Source organism: Hippocampus bargibanti, linkage group LG11 (assembly GCF_051943395.1).
Source record: "Hippocampus bargibanti isolate YZ-2025 linkage group LG11, ASM5194339v1, whole genome shotgun sequence".
In the NCBI taxonomy this organism is placed as follows: domain Eukaryota; kingdom Metazoa; phylum Chordata; class Actinopteri; order Syngnathiformes; family Syngnathidae; genus Hippocampus; species Hippocampus bargibanti.
The window spans coordinates 482,874-500,657 of NC_142744.1; the positions used below are offsets into that span (position 1 = coordinate 482,874).

Below are 17,784 nucleotides of genomic sequence, written 5' to 3' on the forward strand. Positions count from 1 at the left end.
GTGATTTTTGTACATTGCTATTTCAGCAGCAGTATAATAACAACAACAACAATAACAATAATAATAATAGTAATAATAATCCATTTGATTTCTAAGCGCCTTACAAAACTCTCAAGGTCACTTTACTGTCACAGGACAAGTTTTTCTGTGGGGGAGTAGCGGCAGCCACACGCGCCGGCGTTCACTCAACGAAGAAGTAGCTCAAATAGATAGAAAGCTAGCTAGCTAATAGATAACCAATAGATAGAAAGATAGACAGACGACAGAGCTTGAAACAAAAAAACAAAAGTGAAAAGGTGAGAACATGGATAAAAAACAGTGAAATTTGGGACTCGTTTCAACTTTATTGATAGTTCAAAAGGCTTAGTGTAGACTGCAAGGTTAAAATGGGCCCCACACTCGCCAAATCTTCACTCCCACATTTTTATCTAGGGGGGGGGTTTCCTCAAAGACAATGTAGACCAGGAAAATCCACTTTGTCAGACCGGTCCAGGTTTGCTTGCCACCAAATGGTGGACATTTGGAACACATCTTGGGAAAGCCAGACATGGACTAAAAATGGACAGAAATAGCTGAAACTCCGGCGAACGGTCTTCCATAAACTGAATTATGTGTGCTAGTAATTTGAAATCAATAACTTTTTAATCAAAGCCACAATGGACATTTTCATGGGGACACATCTTTTTGGGTCAGCCTGTACCTGGTACTGTGCAAGTGGGTTTAGGCTGATTTGCATCGGTCACGTCACGACTCTCTGGCCAATGCTGTGACGCTCAGAATTCAATTCATCCAATCCGGACACAAAAGAATGTCCAATTTGACCATTTGGAGAGTTCAGGGAGTGGGGCTATAGATACGGTATGTGCTGATGAGTGATGATCAAGCGATGCCACAGCTGCGACCTTGGCCCTGCCCTGTCTTGTCTCTTGGTAGGCAGCAGCTGCAGCTCTTTAGTCTCCCTCTTCAAATGGATTTCACACCGTATCATTTGACAGACGCGCCTTGATTTGGAATCGGAACCGGGCCAAGGTCTGTCTATACAACGCACGTCCTACGTCAACACGCCACCCAATCCGTGCGGCCTATGCGTTATCCTTGGTTGCGTTTTGCAATCGAGACTCTGGGAGTCACGACACGTCATGCCAAATAACCATGATTGTTTCTTGAAACAATCCATATCGAGACTAGCCCAATGTGTCCAATGTTACGATGCAAAGAAGATGACTGTTGAAATTGGAGGTTGGGTCTCTTGCTCCCCAAGCTCCGACCACCCCTTCCTCCGTCGGGTCCAATCTTGCTCATTGTTCTCTCGCGGTCAACAAATGGCAGCCGCCCAATATGGGGGCGTCTTTGTTTTGTGATATGTAAATAGGATGTGATCTCTCCGAGATGCGTGGCCTTATTGGGCTGAGTAAGAACCTTTATTAACGGGAGGCACACCTGCCATCAACCACCACAACCATCAGTCCGCTTGTCAGCTTCAGGTAACCTCAACGCTACACTTCCATTTCATGACTTGGTTTCCGATGAATTGACCTGCTTGAATTGCTTTTTATGTATAAAACATCAGGGAGCAGACAATCCAATTTGACATGCTAATAGTTTACTTGCTATTGAAAGCTTGTCACAAGGCCTTTAGAACCAATAACCGTGCACGGTTTTACGGTCTGCGGAGAGAAAAGCAATGGGAATACGGTCTTGATGTGTCCGGACCATACGTTGTCTCTTCCCAGGAGACTACCTCAAAGAATCAAAATGGGCGATGCTGCGATGGCGGAGTTTGGGCCAGCTGCTCCTTTTCTTCGGAAGTCAGATAAGGAGCGTTTGGAAGCCCAAACTCGACAATTTGATATGAAGAAGGAATGCTTCGTTCCGGACGCCGACGTTGAATACGTCAAAGCATCCGTCACGAGTCGAGACGGTGACAAAGTGACCGCTCACACCGAATTTGGGAAGGTAGACGCATCGTCGAAAGCCGGACACATGCGTGTCCATCTTTGACCAAGCCCTCATTTGATGTCCGCAGACTGTGACGGTCAACGAGAGCGACGTACACCCTCAGAACCCCCCAAAGTTTGATAAAATTGAAGACATGGCCATGTTCACGTTCCTTCACGAGCCCGCCGTGCTGTTCAACCTGAAAGAGCGCTACGCGGCGTGGATGATCTATGTACGAAAATCAGCGTCCGGTCATTTTTGCGGAATTGGAGACATTTTGGTTTGTTTTCCTGGTTATGGCAGACCTACTCTGGGCTGTTCTGCGTGACGGTCAATCCCTACAAGTGGCTGCCAGTCTACAACCAAGAGGTGGTTGTTGCCTACCGCGGAAAGAAGAGGAGCGAAGCTCCACCCCACATCTTCTCCATCTCTGACAACGCCTACCAGTACATGCTAGCAGGTACAAACTCTGCTCCAATGCTAATTTGCAATCGGAGATCAAAACCTCTGGCTGATCACCAACCGCTTGCCTTGTTTTACAGACAGAGAAAACCAGTCCATTCTAATCACGTGAGAAAGACAAAATGTTATGGAGCGCTTAATATTCTTTGCTAACGCTAACTTGTTTTGATGCAGGGGAGAATCCGGTGCTGGAAAAACGGTCAACACCAAGCGTGTCATTCAATACTTTGCCAGCATCGCTGCCGTTCCAAGCGGCAAAAAAGATCAAGCCGTTGAGAGGAAGGTGATGCATACTTGAGGCAAAAGTGGAACCTCTACGCTCAGATTTTGCTCCTTTGCTGACCTCTACATACACACTAACTCCCAACTTGGCTGTAGCTCAAAGATACTTCCATTTAGAATGGATACGGCTGTAGCCGCGTTCCGCTATGGAGATTTCATCAAAATTCACAAAGAATGTAGAGCCACGCTTATTTGCAAAAGGCAATGGCTCAGACATTTTGTCTTCAGGGTACCCTGGAGGATCAAATCATCCAGGCCAACCCCGCCCTGGAGGCCTTTGGGAATGCAAAGACAATCCGAAATGACAACTCTTCCAGATTCGTGAGTAGATTTCAGGATGCTTTTCAACCTTACAAATAGATTGCCATTGATTTCATCGCTATGAATGTTGACTGATTTTCTCCTCAGGGGAAATTCATCAGAATTCATTTTGACAATCGGGGAAAGTTGGCGTCTGCCGATATTGAAACCTGTAAGTCAAGCGTTCTCTCGCTACACACGTTCCAAGTCACCTCGACTCGAGAGTGGCGTGGGGGGTGCCATTGAAATCAAATGATGGTGTGAACGTTTACAATTGCTGTGACAAGAAATGACAACATTGTTTTTGTTGTTGGGGGGGGGGGGGGGGGTAATACAAACAGATCTTCTGGAAAAGTCTCGTGTGACCTACCAGCTCAAAGCTGAGAGGGACTACCACATCTTCTACCAGATCTTGTCCCAGGTGAAACCAGAACTTCTTGGTAAGAAATCACAACTTTTCCCAAAGAACCACCCACCCCCACACTTTTTAAAAAAGTAATTTATGTGTGATGCAATTGTAGAAATGCTGCTGATCACCAACAACCCCTACGACTACGCCTTCATCTCCCAAGGAGAGACAACCGTAGCCTCCATCAATGACTCCGAAGAGCTTCTGGCGACTGATGTGAGCTCCTAATGGATGGGAGTCTTTGTTTAAATTCAACAAGGTCACGATGACTCATTTGCTTGCTTGTATATTTTTCAGGAGGCCTTTGATGTGTTGGGCTTCACTCAAGAAGAGAAGAACAGCATTTATAAATTGACCGGCTGCATCATGCACTACGGTAACATGAAGTTTAAGCAGAAGCAACGAGAAGAGCAGGCAGAAGCCGACGGCACAGAAGGTAACAATTCCTTCAGGATTCCGTTAGCACAGCACGATAAGTATCTGGATATTGATGTCAGCAAGAGGTCAAATGCCACGCGGACTCACCACAGATATTTTCCCGACAGAGGCTGACAAAGTGGCTTACCTCATGGGCCTCAACTCAGCTGACCTCATCAAGGGTCTCTGTCACCCCAGAGTCAAAGTGGGGAACGAGTGGGTCACCAAGGGACAAAATGTAGCCCAGGTCAGTTTTCTGGCGGGAAATCGCCCTTTTAAGGAAGGGATGGAGGTCACTTTTAGAAACTGATCGAGTCTTTTCCAGGTATACTACGCGGTCGGTGCACTGTCCAAGTCAGTGTATGAGAAGATGTTCCTGTGGATGGTGGTCCGTATAAACCAATCTCTGGACACCAAGCAACCTCGTCAATACTTCATTGGCGTACTGGATATCGCTGGATTTGAGATCTTTGATGTGAGCTGTGGTGATTCGTCCTGGAGTGGAATCATACTTTTGTTTTTCTCTGGACTGAGAAGGTGGAGTTGGAAAGGCGATAACTTTGTTCCACTTGCCGTTTCAGTTCAACACCTTTGAGCAGCTGTGCATCAACTTCACCAATGAAAAACTGCAACAGTTTTTCAACCATCACATGTTTGTGCTGGAGCAAGAGGAGTACAAGAAGGAGGGCATCGAATGGACTTTCATAGACTTTGGCATGGACCTGCAGGCCTGCATTGACCTGATTGAAAAGGTAGGAGGGAGACATTTTGGTGACACAAAACACCAATCTAACACTGCCCCTCCTTGTCCCTTCAGCCCATGGGCATCATGTCCATCCTGGAGGAGGAGTGCATGTTCCCCAAAGCCAGCGATTCCACCTTTAAAGCAAAGCTCTACGACAACCACCTGGGAAAATCCAACAACTTCCAGAAGCCGCGAATCGTCAAAGGGAAACCGGAGGCCCACTTTTCTCTCGTCCACTATGCCGGGACTGTCGATTACAACATCAACAACTGGCTGGTGAAGAACAAGGATCCCCTGAACGAGACCGTGGTTGGACTTTTCCAGAAGTCAAACCTCAAGCTGTTATCCATTCTGTTTGCCGGGTATGCAGGAGCCGATTCGGGTACGTTTGGTTTCCAGCTCAGACCTTCAACGTGATTGCTTCGGATGAGTGGTGTCAATCACCTGCGTTTTCCTCATTTAGAATCCGGCGGCAAGGGAAAAGGCGGTAAAAAGAAAGGTTCCTCGTTCCAAACGGTGTCCGCTTTACACAGGGTAAGGTTTTTCCTTTTTGACTTTTGACATTTTTACAATACAATACAATACAATACAATACAATACAATACAATCCATCTTCATTTATATAGCGCTTTAATAATAGCTGAAGCTGTAGCAATTTTTGAAGAATTCTGCAGCTTCACGTTTGTTACGGGATACTTAGTATCAAGCAACGTGAGAAACAATTCCCGATAGGTCTCAGTGAAAAAACCATCACAGGTAAAATCAATGCAAGATGGCCATGGTGGCATGAGCGTCTGTCACAGGATATAAAGGACAGCTCGTCTCACCAACTTTAAATGATGGGCAGTTAATGGCTCGGCCATTTGGCAAAGTACAGAAACAAAGAGTTGACGTCCAGTGCATGACACTAAAACCTCAACACCCTCCGCATATTAGCAATTGTGTAGTTTTAAGGCTTATTTGGTAGAAAATTATGTTTTATGCGGACCGGAGAACGGATTATTCTCATTTTAATGGTTTCCTATGGGAAATTAATGTTTGGAATAGACACTTTCTTTTCGCCTTACACACACTTTCTGGGAACCAATTAAGTTGGTAAGCCGTATCACTGTACTCATACAACTTTGGACATGTCAGAACTAATGTGACGAAAATCTTCTCGACAACTTGCAGGAGAATCTAAACAAGCTGATGGCCAACTTGAGGTCTACTCACCCGCACTTTGTGCGCTGCATCATCCCCAATGAGACCAAGACTCCCGGAGCCATGGAAAACCCGCTGGTCATGCACCAGCTGCGCTGTAACGGCGTGCTGGAAGGCATCCGGATCTGCAGGAAGGGCTTCCCAAACAGGATCCTCTACGGAGATTTCAAACAGAGGTGGAACATCGGAGTCAATTGCACATTGAATCAGATGGATCATTGTCTCGTTGTCATTCTAGATACCGTATTCTCAACCCCAATGCCATTCCTGAAGGACAGTTCATTGACAACAAGAAAGCTGCGGAGAAACTGCTCGGCTCTCTGGATATTGACCACAACCAGTACAAGCTAGGACACACCAAGGTCTGTAGTCCACACGTTGCCTAAGACGAAGTTGAACGAGAAATGCATCTTGACTTGTGTCAAGATTGGCATACTATTGATGGATTTAAACAGAGGATCCGGTCATTTTTCAAAATAAAATGCCCGAAATACAGTGATACCTCGGCTTACGAACGCCTTGGCTTACGAACGTTAAAATCGTGAGAATTTAATCTTGGCATACGAACTATTTTTCGGGAAACACACGGAGCACAACAAGTGATGTGTCGTTCGTGAACGAGCCCGTTCTTCAAACAAGTAAATGGCAGGGGACTTTTTTTGTCCTCTATTCCCCGCCCCTAGTCTTCGTTAAAGCCACACGTGATTGGTCTAGAACGCAGCAGTTTACAGAAACACAGAACTGCTCATAAAAATAGTTAGGCAGACAACAGAGAAAGAGTGAGAAAATGGATGGAAAAAACAGTGAAATTTGGACTTGTTTCAACTTTATTGATAGTTCAAAGGCAGTGTCCACTGCAAGGTTAAAATATCCGATGAATCAGTCTCCACAAATAACCCGCACACGCCATCTGTACACTTGATGCAAAAAGCTATCAACCCAGCTAAACAGAACACAATTGATGTGGAACTCGGTGAAATCATCGCAGAGAAAGCACGGCAACTTCACTCGGATATCGTCAAGAAGCAACCTGGAAGTTCGTCATCCATTGATGATTTCAAGGCTAGTCACAGATGGTTCCAGAACTTTAAGCGTCGTACACGGGTTCATCGTGTCATTTGTCATGGCGAGGCAGCCAGTTCTGACAATAAAGCTGCCAAAGCTTACAAGGAATCATTCCTCAAGATGGTGGACGAAGGAGGCTACGTTCCTCATCAAGTGTTTCATGCTGATGAAAGCGGACACTCCATTCCATCAAGCCATCAACGACCATCACAAAGGTCAATAAAACCGCTTTATTACCGTACAGTTAATTTCTTTAATTACAATACCATGGCACATTTATTTTACATAAAATAAGGTAAGGTAAATGTTGTGTAATTTTAAGGCTTACAAAATTAGAAAGTAGTAAATTATGTTTTATAGGGACCTGTGAACGGATTATTCTCGTTTTGATGATTTCCTATGGGAAATTGATGTTAGGGATACACACTTTTCACCTTACACACTCTGTAAGTTCGTAAGCCAAGGTATCACTGTATAAGGAAGCGGAGGTAATGAAAGTCATTTATTTATCTGTGTGGCCCGGTACCAATATGGACCGGTCCGTCGATCCGGGTACTCCTGAAAAAAAAAAACACGACGGAGGCTCGTTCGGCCTCGTAGAATATCTGGGGGGGAAACGAGGATTTGCTAACCACGTCGACACGTAAAAAGTTTCTGCGACCAAAGTGTCAGTCTAACAACAGCACAGAAAGCGATTTTTGGCCAAGGACGATTAATAGGAACCACGCCGGCAACACACAACACGATAAGAAAAGTAAACGGAAATATGAACTCCCCCAATTGTGAGGAACAACAAGTTGCGGTTCACCTCAATGGCGGGCGTCTTGGAGTGATGTGTCGTTCACGAACGAACCGGCTCTTAGAGCCGTCTCTTTGAAGTGTACGCCTGGATCAGGCTCTTAATAGGGAGCCGATTGTAGGAGCCGATTACGATACCCCTTCGGTTAAAGTCGCACTCGATTGGTCAAAATTCGTGGTGGAAGACATACACACACACGCGCGCGTGCACACACAGGAATATAAATAAAGTCACATAAATTTTAAAAATGATATACTGTATTGTATAATTTTGGTAGTAAATTAATTTAATCAACAACAATAAAAGAAAAACTGAGGAGCGATTTGGGAGCCGAAAGTGCCAGATCTTATAAGTGAGCCGAGCCAAAAGAACCGGCTCTCTAAAAAGAGCCGAAATTCCCATCACTGGCGTCTTGGGACTGGCGCGTCAGGCGGAGGCAGGTGTCGTGACGTCACTTCCGCCGCACTTTATTACGTTGATTTTGGTGGTTTTTCATGGGATTTTTCACGATGCGCCCCGACAGGTGTTCTTTAAAGCCGGACTGCTGGGTCAGCTGGAAGAAATGCGAGATGACCGATTAGCGCTCATCATCACTGGCATCCAATCCCGCTCAAGGGGTCTTCTGGCAAGAATTGAATTCCAGAAGATTGTAGAACGAAGGTAAAACTTCAATTCCAAATTCTGTCCAAAAAAAAAAATACAGGTAACATCCAATTTACGACCAGCTTGACTGACGACCACCCGTATTTACGATCACGACCTCCAGATCCTATTTTTTACATTTTAAGTCTACGCCTGGCGCCGCAACGCGCAAGCAGCCGGCAACGGGTACTACAATTTTGGCTAGCCAGCATGTCACACACTTGCACAGCAATCTACTGCGTGACTACACTCAATACAGTATTTATAGAGTGCAGATACCGTCTCCTGTACTACTTAATGTACACTGCTTTTTTTTCCTTTGGCGTCCGCCTGAATCCGAGCGTGTGTGTCGGGCGACCTCTTCTGGCCGTTAGCAGGGGGAGTTTTCAACAGCAGTTTTCATTACGTATGTGTTTTCTTTAACTCACGATATAAAATCTAAATATAAATCGATAATATGGAATATAAAATGATAAAAACGACACTTAAGGATAAAATGTATCAATGAACTGTACAGTAAACAGTTTTATATGGATGACAGGTACAGTTATACAGTAATAAAAATCGATAATATGACATATAAAATGATCAAAAGGACACTAAAAGGTAAGTACAACATTTATAAATGAGCTGTACAGTAGACAGTTTTGTATACATTACAGGTACAGTTATACAGTCATAAGAAGCGATAATATGAAATATAAAATGATAAAAATGACACTGAATTTTTTTATTATTTAAAATAAATTATCAATGAACAGTTTGGTATATAATAGTATAATAAATAATAATACATTCTATTTTAAGTGTTGCTTTAAAACAACAGATTGACATCGTATACTATCCTGTCGTGTAAACGTCACGTTAGCCATTTTGAATGGATTTCGACTTACGACCGTTTTGTTGTAACGGAACCCGGTCGTAACTCGAATGTACAGGTAACATTCGCCTTACGACCGGGTTCCGCTCCGACCAAATGGTCGTAAGTCGAAATCCATTCCAAGTGTTGAATAGAGATTCGGAGGCTAAATGACTGGCAAGTACGGGTGGTCGTAAATCGAATGCTACCTGTACAAGCGGCGCGTAATTGGGATTCATTGAATCCAGTACTCACGTCAAATCAACTGTCGTCAACAGGGATGCCTTACTTGTGATCCAGTGGAACATCCGTGCCTTCATGGGGGTGAAGAATTGGCCTTGGATGAAGATGTTCTTCAAGATCAAACCTCTGCTCAAGTCAGCCGAGACGGAAAAGGAAATGGCCAACATGAAGGAAGAGTTCACCAAACTAAAAGAGGCCTACGCCAAATCGGAAGCCCGCAAAAAGGAACTGGAAGAGAAAATGGTCACGCTTCTCCAAGAGAAAAATGACTTGCAGCTTCAAGTTCAGACCGTACGTCTCACGTGGGAAACGGCGCTCGCGTTAAGACTGCGGCGAGCTAGCCCGCCGTCTCGCGCTGACGTGTGCGTGCATATTTGTTGACAACAACAGGAGCAGGATAATCTCTGCGATGCCGAGGAAAGATGCGAGGGCCTGATTAAAAACAAAATCCAGATGGAAGCCAAAGCCAAAGAATTGAGCGAACGTCTGGAGGACGAGGAGGAGATGAACGCTGAACTCACGGCCAAGAAGAGGAAGCTGGAGGACGAGTGCTCCGAGCTCAAGAAGGACATTGACGACTTGGAGCTAACGCTGGCTAAAGTGGAGAAGGAGAAACACGCCACGGAAAACAAGGTACAGGGTGACCCAAAAAATCTTCTTCTTTTCCTTTGGACTTTCCCATCAGCCAATCAGTGTCCTCCATCTAACCAGGTTTTCTACATCCTCTTCTCTCACCCCAGCTACCTTCATGTCCTCTTTGATAACATCCATAAAGCTCCTCTTGGGTCTTCCTCTCGGTCTCCTGCCTGGCAGTTCAAGGCTCAGCATCCTTCTCCCGATGTAGTCACTCTCTCTCCTCTGGACATGTTCAAACCATCTCGGTCTGACTTTCTCTGCAAAGCCTCTAATATGAGTTGTCCATCTAATGTACTCATTCCTGATCATATCCATCCTGGTCACTCCCAAAGACAACCTCAACATCTTCAGCTCTGCTACCGCCAGCTCTGCTTCCTGTCTTTTCTTCAGTGGCACTGTCTCCAGTCCAAACATCATGGGTGCTCTCACCACCGTTTTAGATACTTTTCCTTTCTTCCTAGCACATCACACCTGACATTTTTCTCCAGCCGCTCCAGCCTGCCTGGACACGCTTCTTCGCCTCTTTTCCACACTCTCCATTGCTCTGGACAGTTGACCCCAAGTACTTAAAATCCTCCACCTTCTTTATCTCTTCTCCCTGTAGCATCACTCTTGCACTTGGATCCCTCTCATTCACACACATATATTCCGTCTTGCTGCGACTGATCTTCATTCCTCTCCTTTCCAAGGCATATGTCCACATCTCTAGTTTCTCCGCCACCTGTTCCCCGTTCTCGCTACAGATCACAATGTCATCTGCAAACGTCATGATCCAAGGAGATTCTTGTCTAACATCGTCTGTCCATCACCATCGCGAATTAGAAGGGGCTCAGAGCTGACCCCTGGTGGAGTCCCACCTCCACCTTGAATTCCTCCGTCACACCGACAGCACACCTCACAACTGTCTCACAGTCGTGATACATGTCTTGCACCGCTCTGGCATACTTTTCTGTCACTCCAGACTTCCTCATGCAATAATACCATTTGGCAGACAAACGCCATCGCGCCTGAGCTGAAAATACAACTATGTGTGACCAGGTCAAGAACCTGACCGAGGAAATGGGCGCCTTAGATGAAATCATCGCCAAGCTGACCAAGGAGAAGAAGGCTTTGCAAGAAGCTCATCAGCAAACGCTGGACGACCTTCAAAGTGAAGAAGACAAAGTCAACACTCTGACCAAGGCCAAGTCAAAACTGGAGCAGCAAGTGGATGACGTAAGCTGCGAGGTGAAAGGTCACCAAACCGGTCATTGATGCCACCTAACCAACTTTATTGTGACCCCCCAACAGTTGGAAGGGTCCCTGGAGCAAGAGAAAAAGGTCCGGATGGACCTTGAAAGGGCAAAGCGAAAGCTGGAAGGGGACTTGAAATTAGCTCAAGAGAGTCTAATGGACCTGGAAAATGACAAGCAGCAACTTGAAGACAGGATGAAAAAGTAAGGGCTTACTGGACCAAAAAAAAGTATGTTTCAAAGAACTTCCCCACAGACTAAAATGCATTCTTCCACAGGAAAGATTTTGAAATTTCCCAACTGTTGGGCAAAATCGAAGACGAGCAAGCTATGAGTACACAACTCCAGAAAAAGCTGAAGGAGTTGCAGGTATGATCACAATCATTTTTAATTATGAATTTAATTAAAGGTCACGTTACCATCACAATTAGCCATTCTAATGTTTTTTCCACTCCACCCATTGATGACCAAGATTTTCCAGTGTGTAACCAGTGTCTGAAATAACGTCTGCCCGGACACCCGGGGTGTGCAACTTTTACGTCGGGCGTACAACTTACAAAACGTCTCCGCCCGAGTGGCCGACAACTTCTTCAAGAAAAAAATAAAATCAAACGTTTGCTTTATTCAATAAAGTTGTCTCAGCGACGGTCTCAGGCAATAGAAGAGGTTGAAAAACGTCGGTTGTTTGGACATTTCGCAATTTCGGTTCGTTTGGTAATTTGCATACTCGGCTCGGCAGCCAATCAGAAGCCTGCTTCGCGCTTCCGGACTTTCCCGAGGTGTTTCAGACATTGGTATAAGACACACTGGACTGTAAGGCGCAGGATCATCGAGCGTTCACCTTTTGCATCTGACTGGATTGTGTATCAGGCCCGCATCGAGGAGCTGGAGGAAGAGCTGGAGGCGGAGCGAGCGGCTCGAGCCAAGGTGGAAAAGCAGAGGGCGGACTTGGCCAGAGAGCTGGAGGAGATCAGCGAGAGGCTGGAGGAGGCGGGCGGTGCCACGTCCGCCCAGATCGAGATGAACAAGAAGAGGGAGGCCGAGTTCCAGAAACTGCGCCGGGACCTGGAAGAGGCCACCCTGCAGCACGAAACCACCGCCGCCACCCTGAGGAAGAAGCAAGCCGACAGCGTTGCCGACCTGGGCGAGCAGATTGACAACTTGCAAAGAGTCAAGCAGAAACTGGAGAAGGAGAAGAGCGAACTCAGGCTGGAACTGGACGACGTCGTCTCCAACATGGAGCACGTGGTCAAGTCCAAGGTAACCCGCATGAGGTGGAAGATGATTGCTTTCCATTGACGGCTCACGCCTCAGCAGCCCGTTTGCCATTCTGGCCCTCTGCCTCCTTGGTGGGGTTCACAGACGTGGAGGACAAAATTGGTCCTTTCTTCATTTCAGAATCATCTGGAGAAAATGTGCCGGTCCCTGGAAGACCAGATGAGCGAATATAAAACAAAGGCGGAGGAGGGCCAGCGCACCATCAATGACTTCACCATGCACAAAGCCAAACTACAAACAGAAAACGGTACGGCGCCTGGCGTTGGCTTTGTCTGATATCGAAGGAGTCTGACGGCCTCGTGAACGTTAGGCGAGCTGGCCAGGCAGCTGGAGGAGAAGGACTCCCTGGTGTCGCAACTCACACGAGGAAAACAATCCTACAGTCAACAAATGGAAGACTTGAAAAGGCAACTGGAAGAGGAAGTCAAGGTTTGAAAATGACACGCCGCAAAAGTGACGTTCTCGCAAGGTGAGCCGCAGGCCGACGGTCCGCTCGTTTCAGGCCAAGAACGCCTTAGCCCACGCCGTGCAGTCCTCCCGCCACGACTGCGACCTGCTCAGGGAGCAGTACGAGGAGGAGCAGGAAGCCAAGGCCGAACTGCAGCGTGGCTTGTCCAAGGCCAACTCGGAGGTGGCTCAGTGGAGGACCAAGTATGAAACCGACGCCATCCAGAGGACCGAAGAACTGGAAGAGGCCAAGTAAGAGTCCATCTTCGACGGTGAAAACGACAGCGCCGCCGGAAAACTAAGGTCCGGGGACTGAAATGCAGGAAGAAGCTGGCTCAGCGTCTCCAGGACGCCGAGGAGGCCGTGGAAGCGACCAACGCCAAATGTTCCTCTCTGGAGAAGACCAAACACAGACTGCAGAACGAGATCGAAGACCTCATGGTGGACGTGGAGAGGTCCAACGCCGCAGCCGCTGCCCTGGACAAGAAGCAAAGAAACTTTGACAAGGTCCAATTCAGTCGCCATTTTATTTTCCAGAAGCACAATTTCAAAGATCTAAAGAGAGGGGCGCTTTTTCAGATCCTGGCAGAGTGGAAGCAGAAGTACGAGGAGTCCCAAACAGAGTTGGAAAGTTCTCAGAAGGACGCGAGGACTTTGAGCACGGAGCTTTTTAAACTGAAGAACTCCTACGAAGAATCTCTCGAGCACTCGGAGACGCTGAAGAGAGAAAACAAGAACCTGCAAGGTCAGCCGGCATCCATTTGATCCTTTCTTTCCATCCGATATGAAGATGGCGAATTCATATGTGTGTGTTTGTTTCGTTCGTCAAGAGGAAATATCCGACCTCAGCGATCAAATCGGCGAAGCGGGAAAGAGCATCCATGAGCTGGAGAAGATCCGAAAGCAGTTGGAACAGGAGAAGTCTGACACCCAAGCCGCTTTGGAAGAGGCAGAGGTAGCTTTGGCGTCTCGGAAAACCCGACGCCAGACGTCGAAGACCCGGCAAGTGAAGCCATCCCACGCAATGTGATCTTTGCAGGCCACGTTGGAGCATGAGGAAGGAAAAATTCTACGAGCCCAGCTTGAGTTCAACCAGATCAAAGCCGACATTGAACGGAAACTGGCGGAGAAAGACGAGGAGCTGGAGCAAGCCAAGAGAAACCAACAGAGGGTGGTCGACAACCTTCAGAGCGCCCTCGAAGCCGAGACCCGCAGCAGGAACGAGGCCCTTCGTTTGAAGAAGAAGATGGAGGGAGACCTCAATGAGATGGAGATCCAGCTCAGTCAGGCCAACAGGCAGGCGGCCGAGGCTCAGAAGCAACTCAAGTCTGTCCACGGCCATCTCAAGGTACCAACGGCCTGATGAAAGCTACCTTTCCGAAGAAAGACCGTTTGAACTTTTGCCTCTGGTCCTCAAGGATCGGCAGCTGCAACTGGACGAGTCCCTTCGCGCCAACGATGACCTCAAAGAGAACATGGCCGTTGTGGAGAGACGCAACAACCTGATTCAAGCGGAGCTGGAGGAACTGAGGGCTGCTCTCGAACAAACCGAAAGGAGTCGCAAACTTGCTGAGCAAGAGCTGCTGGACGTTAGCGAGAGGGTGCAGCTTCTGCACTCTCAGGTAAGAGACCATTTTTGGACACAGGTGGCTTTGTGGGGCAGCACTTTTTGAAATCTCACATCTCAAATCCTACGCAGAACACAGGTCTGATCAACCAGAAGAAGAAACTGGAAGCCGATGCATCCCAGCTTCAGAATGAAGTCGAGGAAGCAGTGCAGGAATGCAGGAACGCCGAGGAGAAGGCCAAGAAGGCCATCACGGATGCCGCCATGATGGCGGAAGAGCTGAAGAAAGAGCAGGACACTTGCTCTCACCTGGAGCGTATGAAGAAGAACATGGAGCAAACCATCAAAGACCTGCAGCACCGTCTGGATGAGGCGGAACAAATTGCAATGAAGGGAGGCAAGAAACAAATGCAGAAACTGGAGGCCAGGGTAAGCGTCACTCCACCTCATGGCCTCCTACCGTACATGAAATGACATTTATTATGATTATGATTTCATATTGTCCTCCTCCTAGATCAAAGAGCTTGAAAGTGAACTGGAAAATGAAGAAAGAAAGTCCAGTGACGCAATCAAGGGAGTGCGCAAGTATGAGCGACGCATGAAAGAGCTCAGCTACCAGGTGAGAGGAAACCACGCATGGTGCGTGCAGAAGAAGTGAAAAAAAACGGACGTCCCCTCGATGCATCGTTCCATCTTGATTGCAGAGCGAAGAGGATCGCAAGAACGTCGCCCGTCTGCAAGACCTGCTGGATAAGCTCCAGCTCAAAGTCAAGTCGTACAAGAGGACTGCTGAGGAGGCCGTAAGTCCAAAGTCTCACCCTGCGGGGGACAAATGGCATTTCATAACATTTACAATGAAAAAAAATGGCCATTTTCCAAATATTAAAACTCATCTAAATTGGTGAAGTATTTTTAATATATAACATGGCAATTTTTTAAAACGTAAAAAAAACAATCTAAAATGGCAATTTTCCAATGAAAAAAAACATCTAAAATGTCAATTTTCTAAAATATAAAAAAAACTAAAATGGTGATTTTCTCATTTAAACAAATCTAAAATGTCAATTTTCCAATTTGCTTTTAATATTCTAAAATGACAATTTTCTAATTAAAATAATTCTAAAATGGCAATTTTCCAAGTATTAAAACCAATCTAAAAATGGTAATTTCTAAATTATAAAAAAATTCTAAAATGTAAATTTTCTAAAATATAAGAACAATTTTTGAAACAAAAAAATTGCGATTTTCACATTAAAAAATCTCACATATCAATTTTGTCAAATACAAAACAAATAATCTAAAATGGTAATTTTCTAATTTAAACAACTCTAAAATGTCAATTTTCCAATTTTTTAAATATTTTAAAATGGCGATTTTCTAAATTAAAAAAAATCTAACATGTCGATTTTATAAAATATAAAAAAAAATTCATTCATTTATTTAATTTTCTAATTAAAAGAAATGTAAAATGTCAAATTTCTAAAATATAAACAAATATATAAAATGGTGATTTTCTAATTAAAAAAATCTAAAATGCCATTTTCCCATTTTTTTTGTATTTTAAAATGGCAATTTTCTAATTAAAATAATTTTAAAATGGCAATTTTCGAAAATGTAAAAAAAAATCTAAAATGGCGATTTCTTCAAATACAAAAAAAATCTAAAATGACAATTTTGTCCATTAAAAAAAAAAAAAAGTGTAAGATGCCGACAAAGAAGAAAAGAACAATGGCGCCGTAGTTGTTTGCAAAAAGTGAAGTGTGTCATCAATGTCCAATGTGCCTTCAATTCAATGTTGATGTTTGAAATGAAGCAAAAAGCGGAGGCGCGCTGAAGCCACCTTGAAACTCAAATCAAAAAAGCAAATGGCAGCGAATGTCGTTTTGCGCAACATGTTGAATTCCCGCCAACGTGTGCGTGCGCAGGAGGAACAAGCCAACGGCAACTTGCTCAAGTTGCGCAAGATGCAACACGAACTGGACGAAGCGGAGGAGAGAGCCGACATGGCCGAGTCGCAGGTCAACAAGCTGCGCGCCAAGAGTCGCGACCTTGGACCAAAGGTCACTTTGGAATCATAAGCATCACAAGAATACATTTCATTTCTAAACTCTCAAGATCATCGGATAAGTTTTTCTGTAGGTGAGCAGCGGCAGCCACACGCGTCAGCGTTCACTAACCCCGAAAGTAACTCAAATGCTGCTGTGGACTGCAAATTTCCCCCTTCTGGGACGAATAAAGGTTTTCTGATAGCCAATCGATAGCTAATAGATAGTAAACTATCAAGCTAGCTAATAGATAGCTAATAGAGATGCAGCTAGTTGATTAGATAGCTAATAGATAACCAGCTAGCTGAATAGATAGCTAATAGATAGCCAACTAGCGAGCTGGCTAGCTAATAGATAGCCAGCTAGCTGGATTGATAGCTAATAGATAGCCAGCTAGATAGCTCGCTCGTTAATAGATAGCTACTAGATAGCCAACTAGCTAGCTAGCTAATAGATAGTAAGTTATCTAGCTAATAGATAGCTAATAGATAGCCAGCTAGCTGGATAGATAGCCAGCTAGCTAGCCAATAGATAGCTAATAATAATAATAATAATAATACATTTAATTTATAAGCACCTTTCAAAACTCTCAAGGTCACTTACAGTCACAGGATCAGTTTTCCTGTGGGTGAGCAGCGGCAGCCACACGCGCCAGCGGTCACTCAACCCGCAATAAGTTAAAAAGATAGAAAGCTAGCCAGTTAGCTAATTGATAGCCAATGATAACCAGCGAGCTAGATAGATAGCTAATATGTTTCCTGACTCAAATAATAGCTAGCCAGATAGCCAGCTAAGTAGCGATCTAGCTAGCCAGTCAGATAGACGCCAATTGAAAAGATGAACGGACGGACGGATGGATGGAAATTCTCTAACTGATTCACGTTGTTTTTCTGTCATTGAAGAAAGGACAAAATGAAGAATGAGCCTCTCTGATGGTCTCCTTACCTCTGAGTCACCGATGGCCAGACCGTTGGCGATTCCCTAAAGCGTGTTCAGTAGAATAAAGTCATCTGCATCCCACACGGGGCTTTGCTTTTTTTTTTGGTTTAAATTCCTTTTCAACCTTCTTATTGGATGCTTCGCAGTTAGCATGACAGTACTAATACTAATAATAATAATAATAATAACAATAATAAATTTCATATCAAAGCGCCTTTCAAAACTCTCAAGGTCACTTTTCAGTCACAGGATCAGTTTTTCTGTGGGTGGGCAGCG

At 45.2% G+C, this 17,784-nt stretch overlaps 1 protein-coding gene across 1 annotated transcript; it reads left to right on the forward strand.

The window, feature by feature from the left end:
- Positions 1-1,463: 1,463 nt before the first annotated feature.
- On the forward strand, positions 1,464-17,589 carry LOC148890988 (myosin-7-like). Its single transcript, XM_089009229.1, has 38 exons — positions 1,464-1,484; positions 1,734-1,956; positions 2,027-2,170; positions 2,242-2,398; positions 2,481-2,508; positions 2,575-2,683; positions 2,911-3,003; positions 3,091-3,154; positions 3,324-3,422; positions 3,504-3,607; positions 3,689-3,827; positions 3,937-4,055; positions 4,134-4,283; positions 4,390-4,560; positions 4,626-4,935; positions 5,017-5,087; positions 5,727-5,932; positions 5,995-6,118; positions 8,144-8,280; positions 9,400-9,655; positions 9,755-9,997; positions 11,039-11,215; positions 11,291-11,436; positions 11,511-11,601; positions 12,103-12,492; positions 12,631-12,757; positions 12,821-12,939; positions 13,013-13,209; positions 13,281-13,464; positions 13,537-13,702; positions 13,788-13,912; positions 13,997-14,305; positions 14,376-14,579; positions 14,657-14,953; positions 15,039-15,143; positions 15,229-15,324; positions 16,450-16,584; positions 17,472-17,589. Exons 2-38 carry the CDS (start codon positions 1,756-1,758, stop codon positions 17,490-17,492), a joined length of 5,814 nt encoding a protein of 1,937 aa, XP_088865355.1. The 5' UTR covers positions 1,464-1,484; positions 1,734-1,755; the 3' UTR covers positions 17,493-17,589.
- The last annotated feature ends 195 nt before the right edge of the window (positions 17,590-17,784 follow it).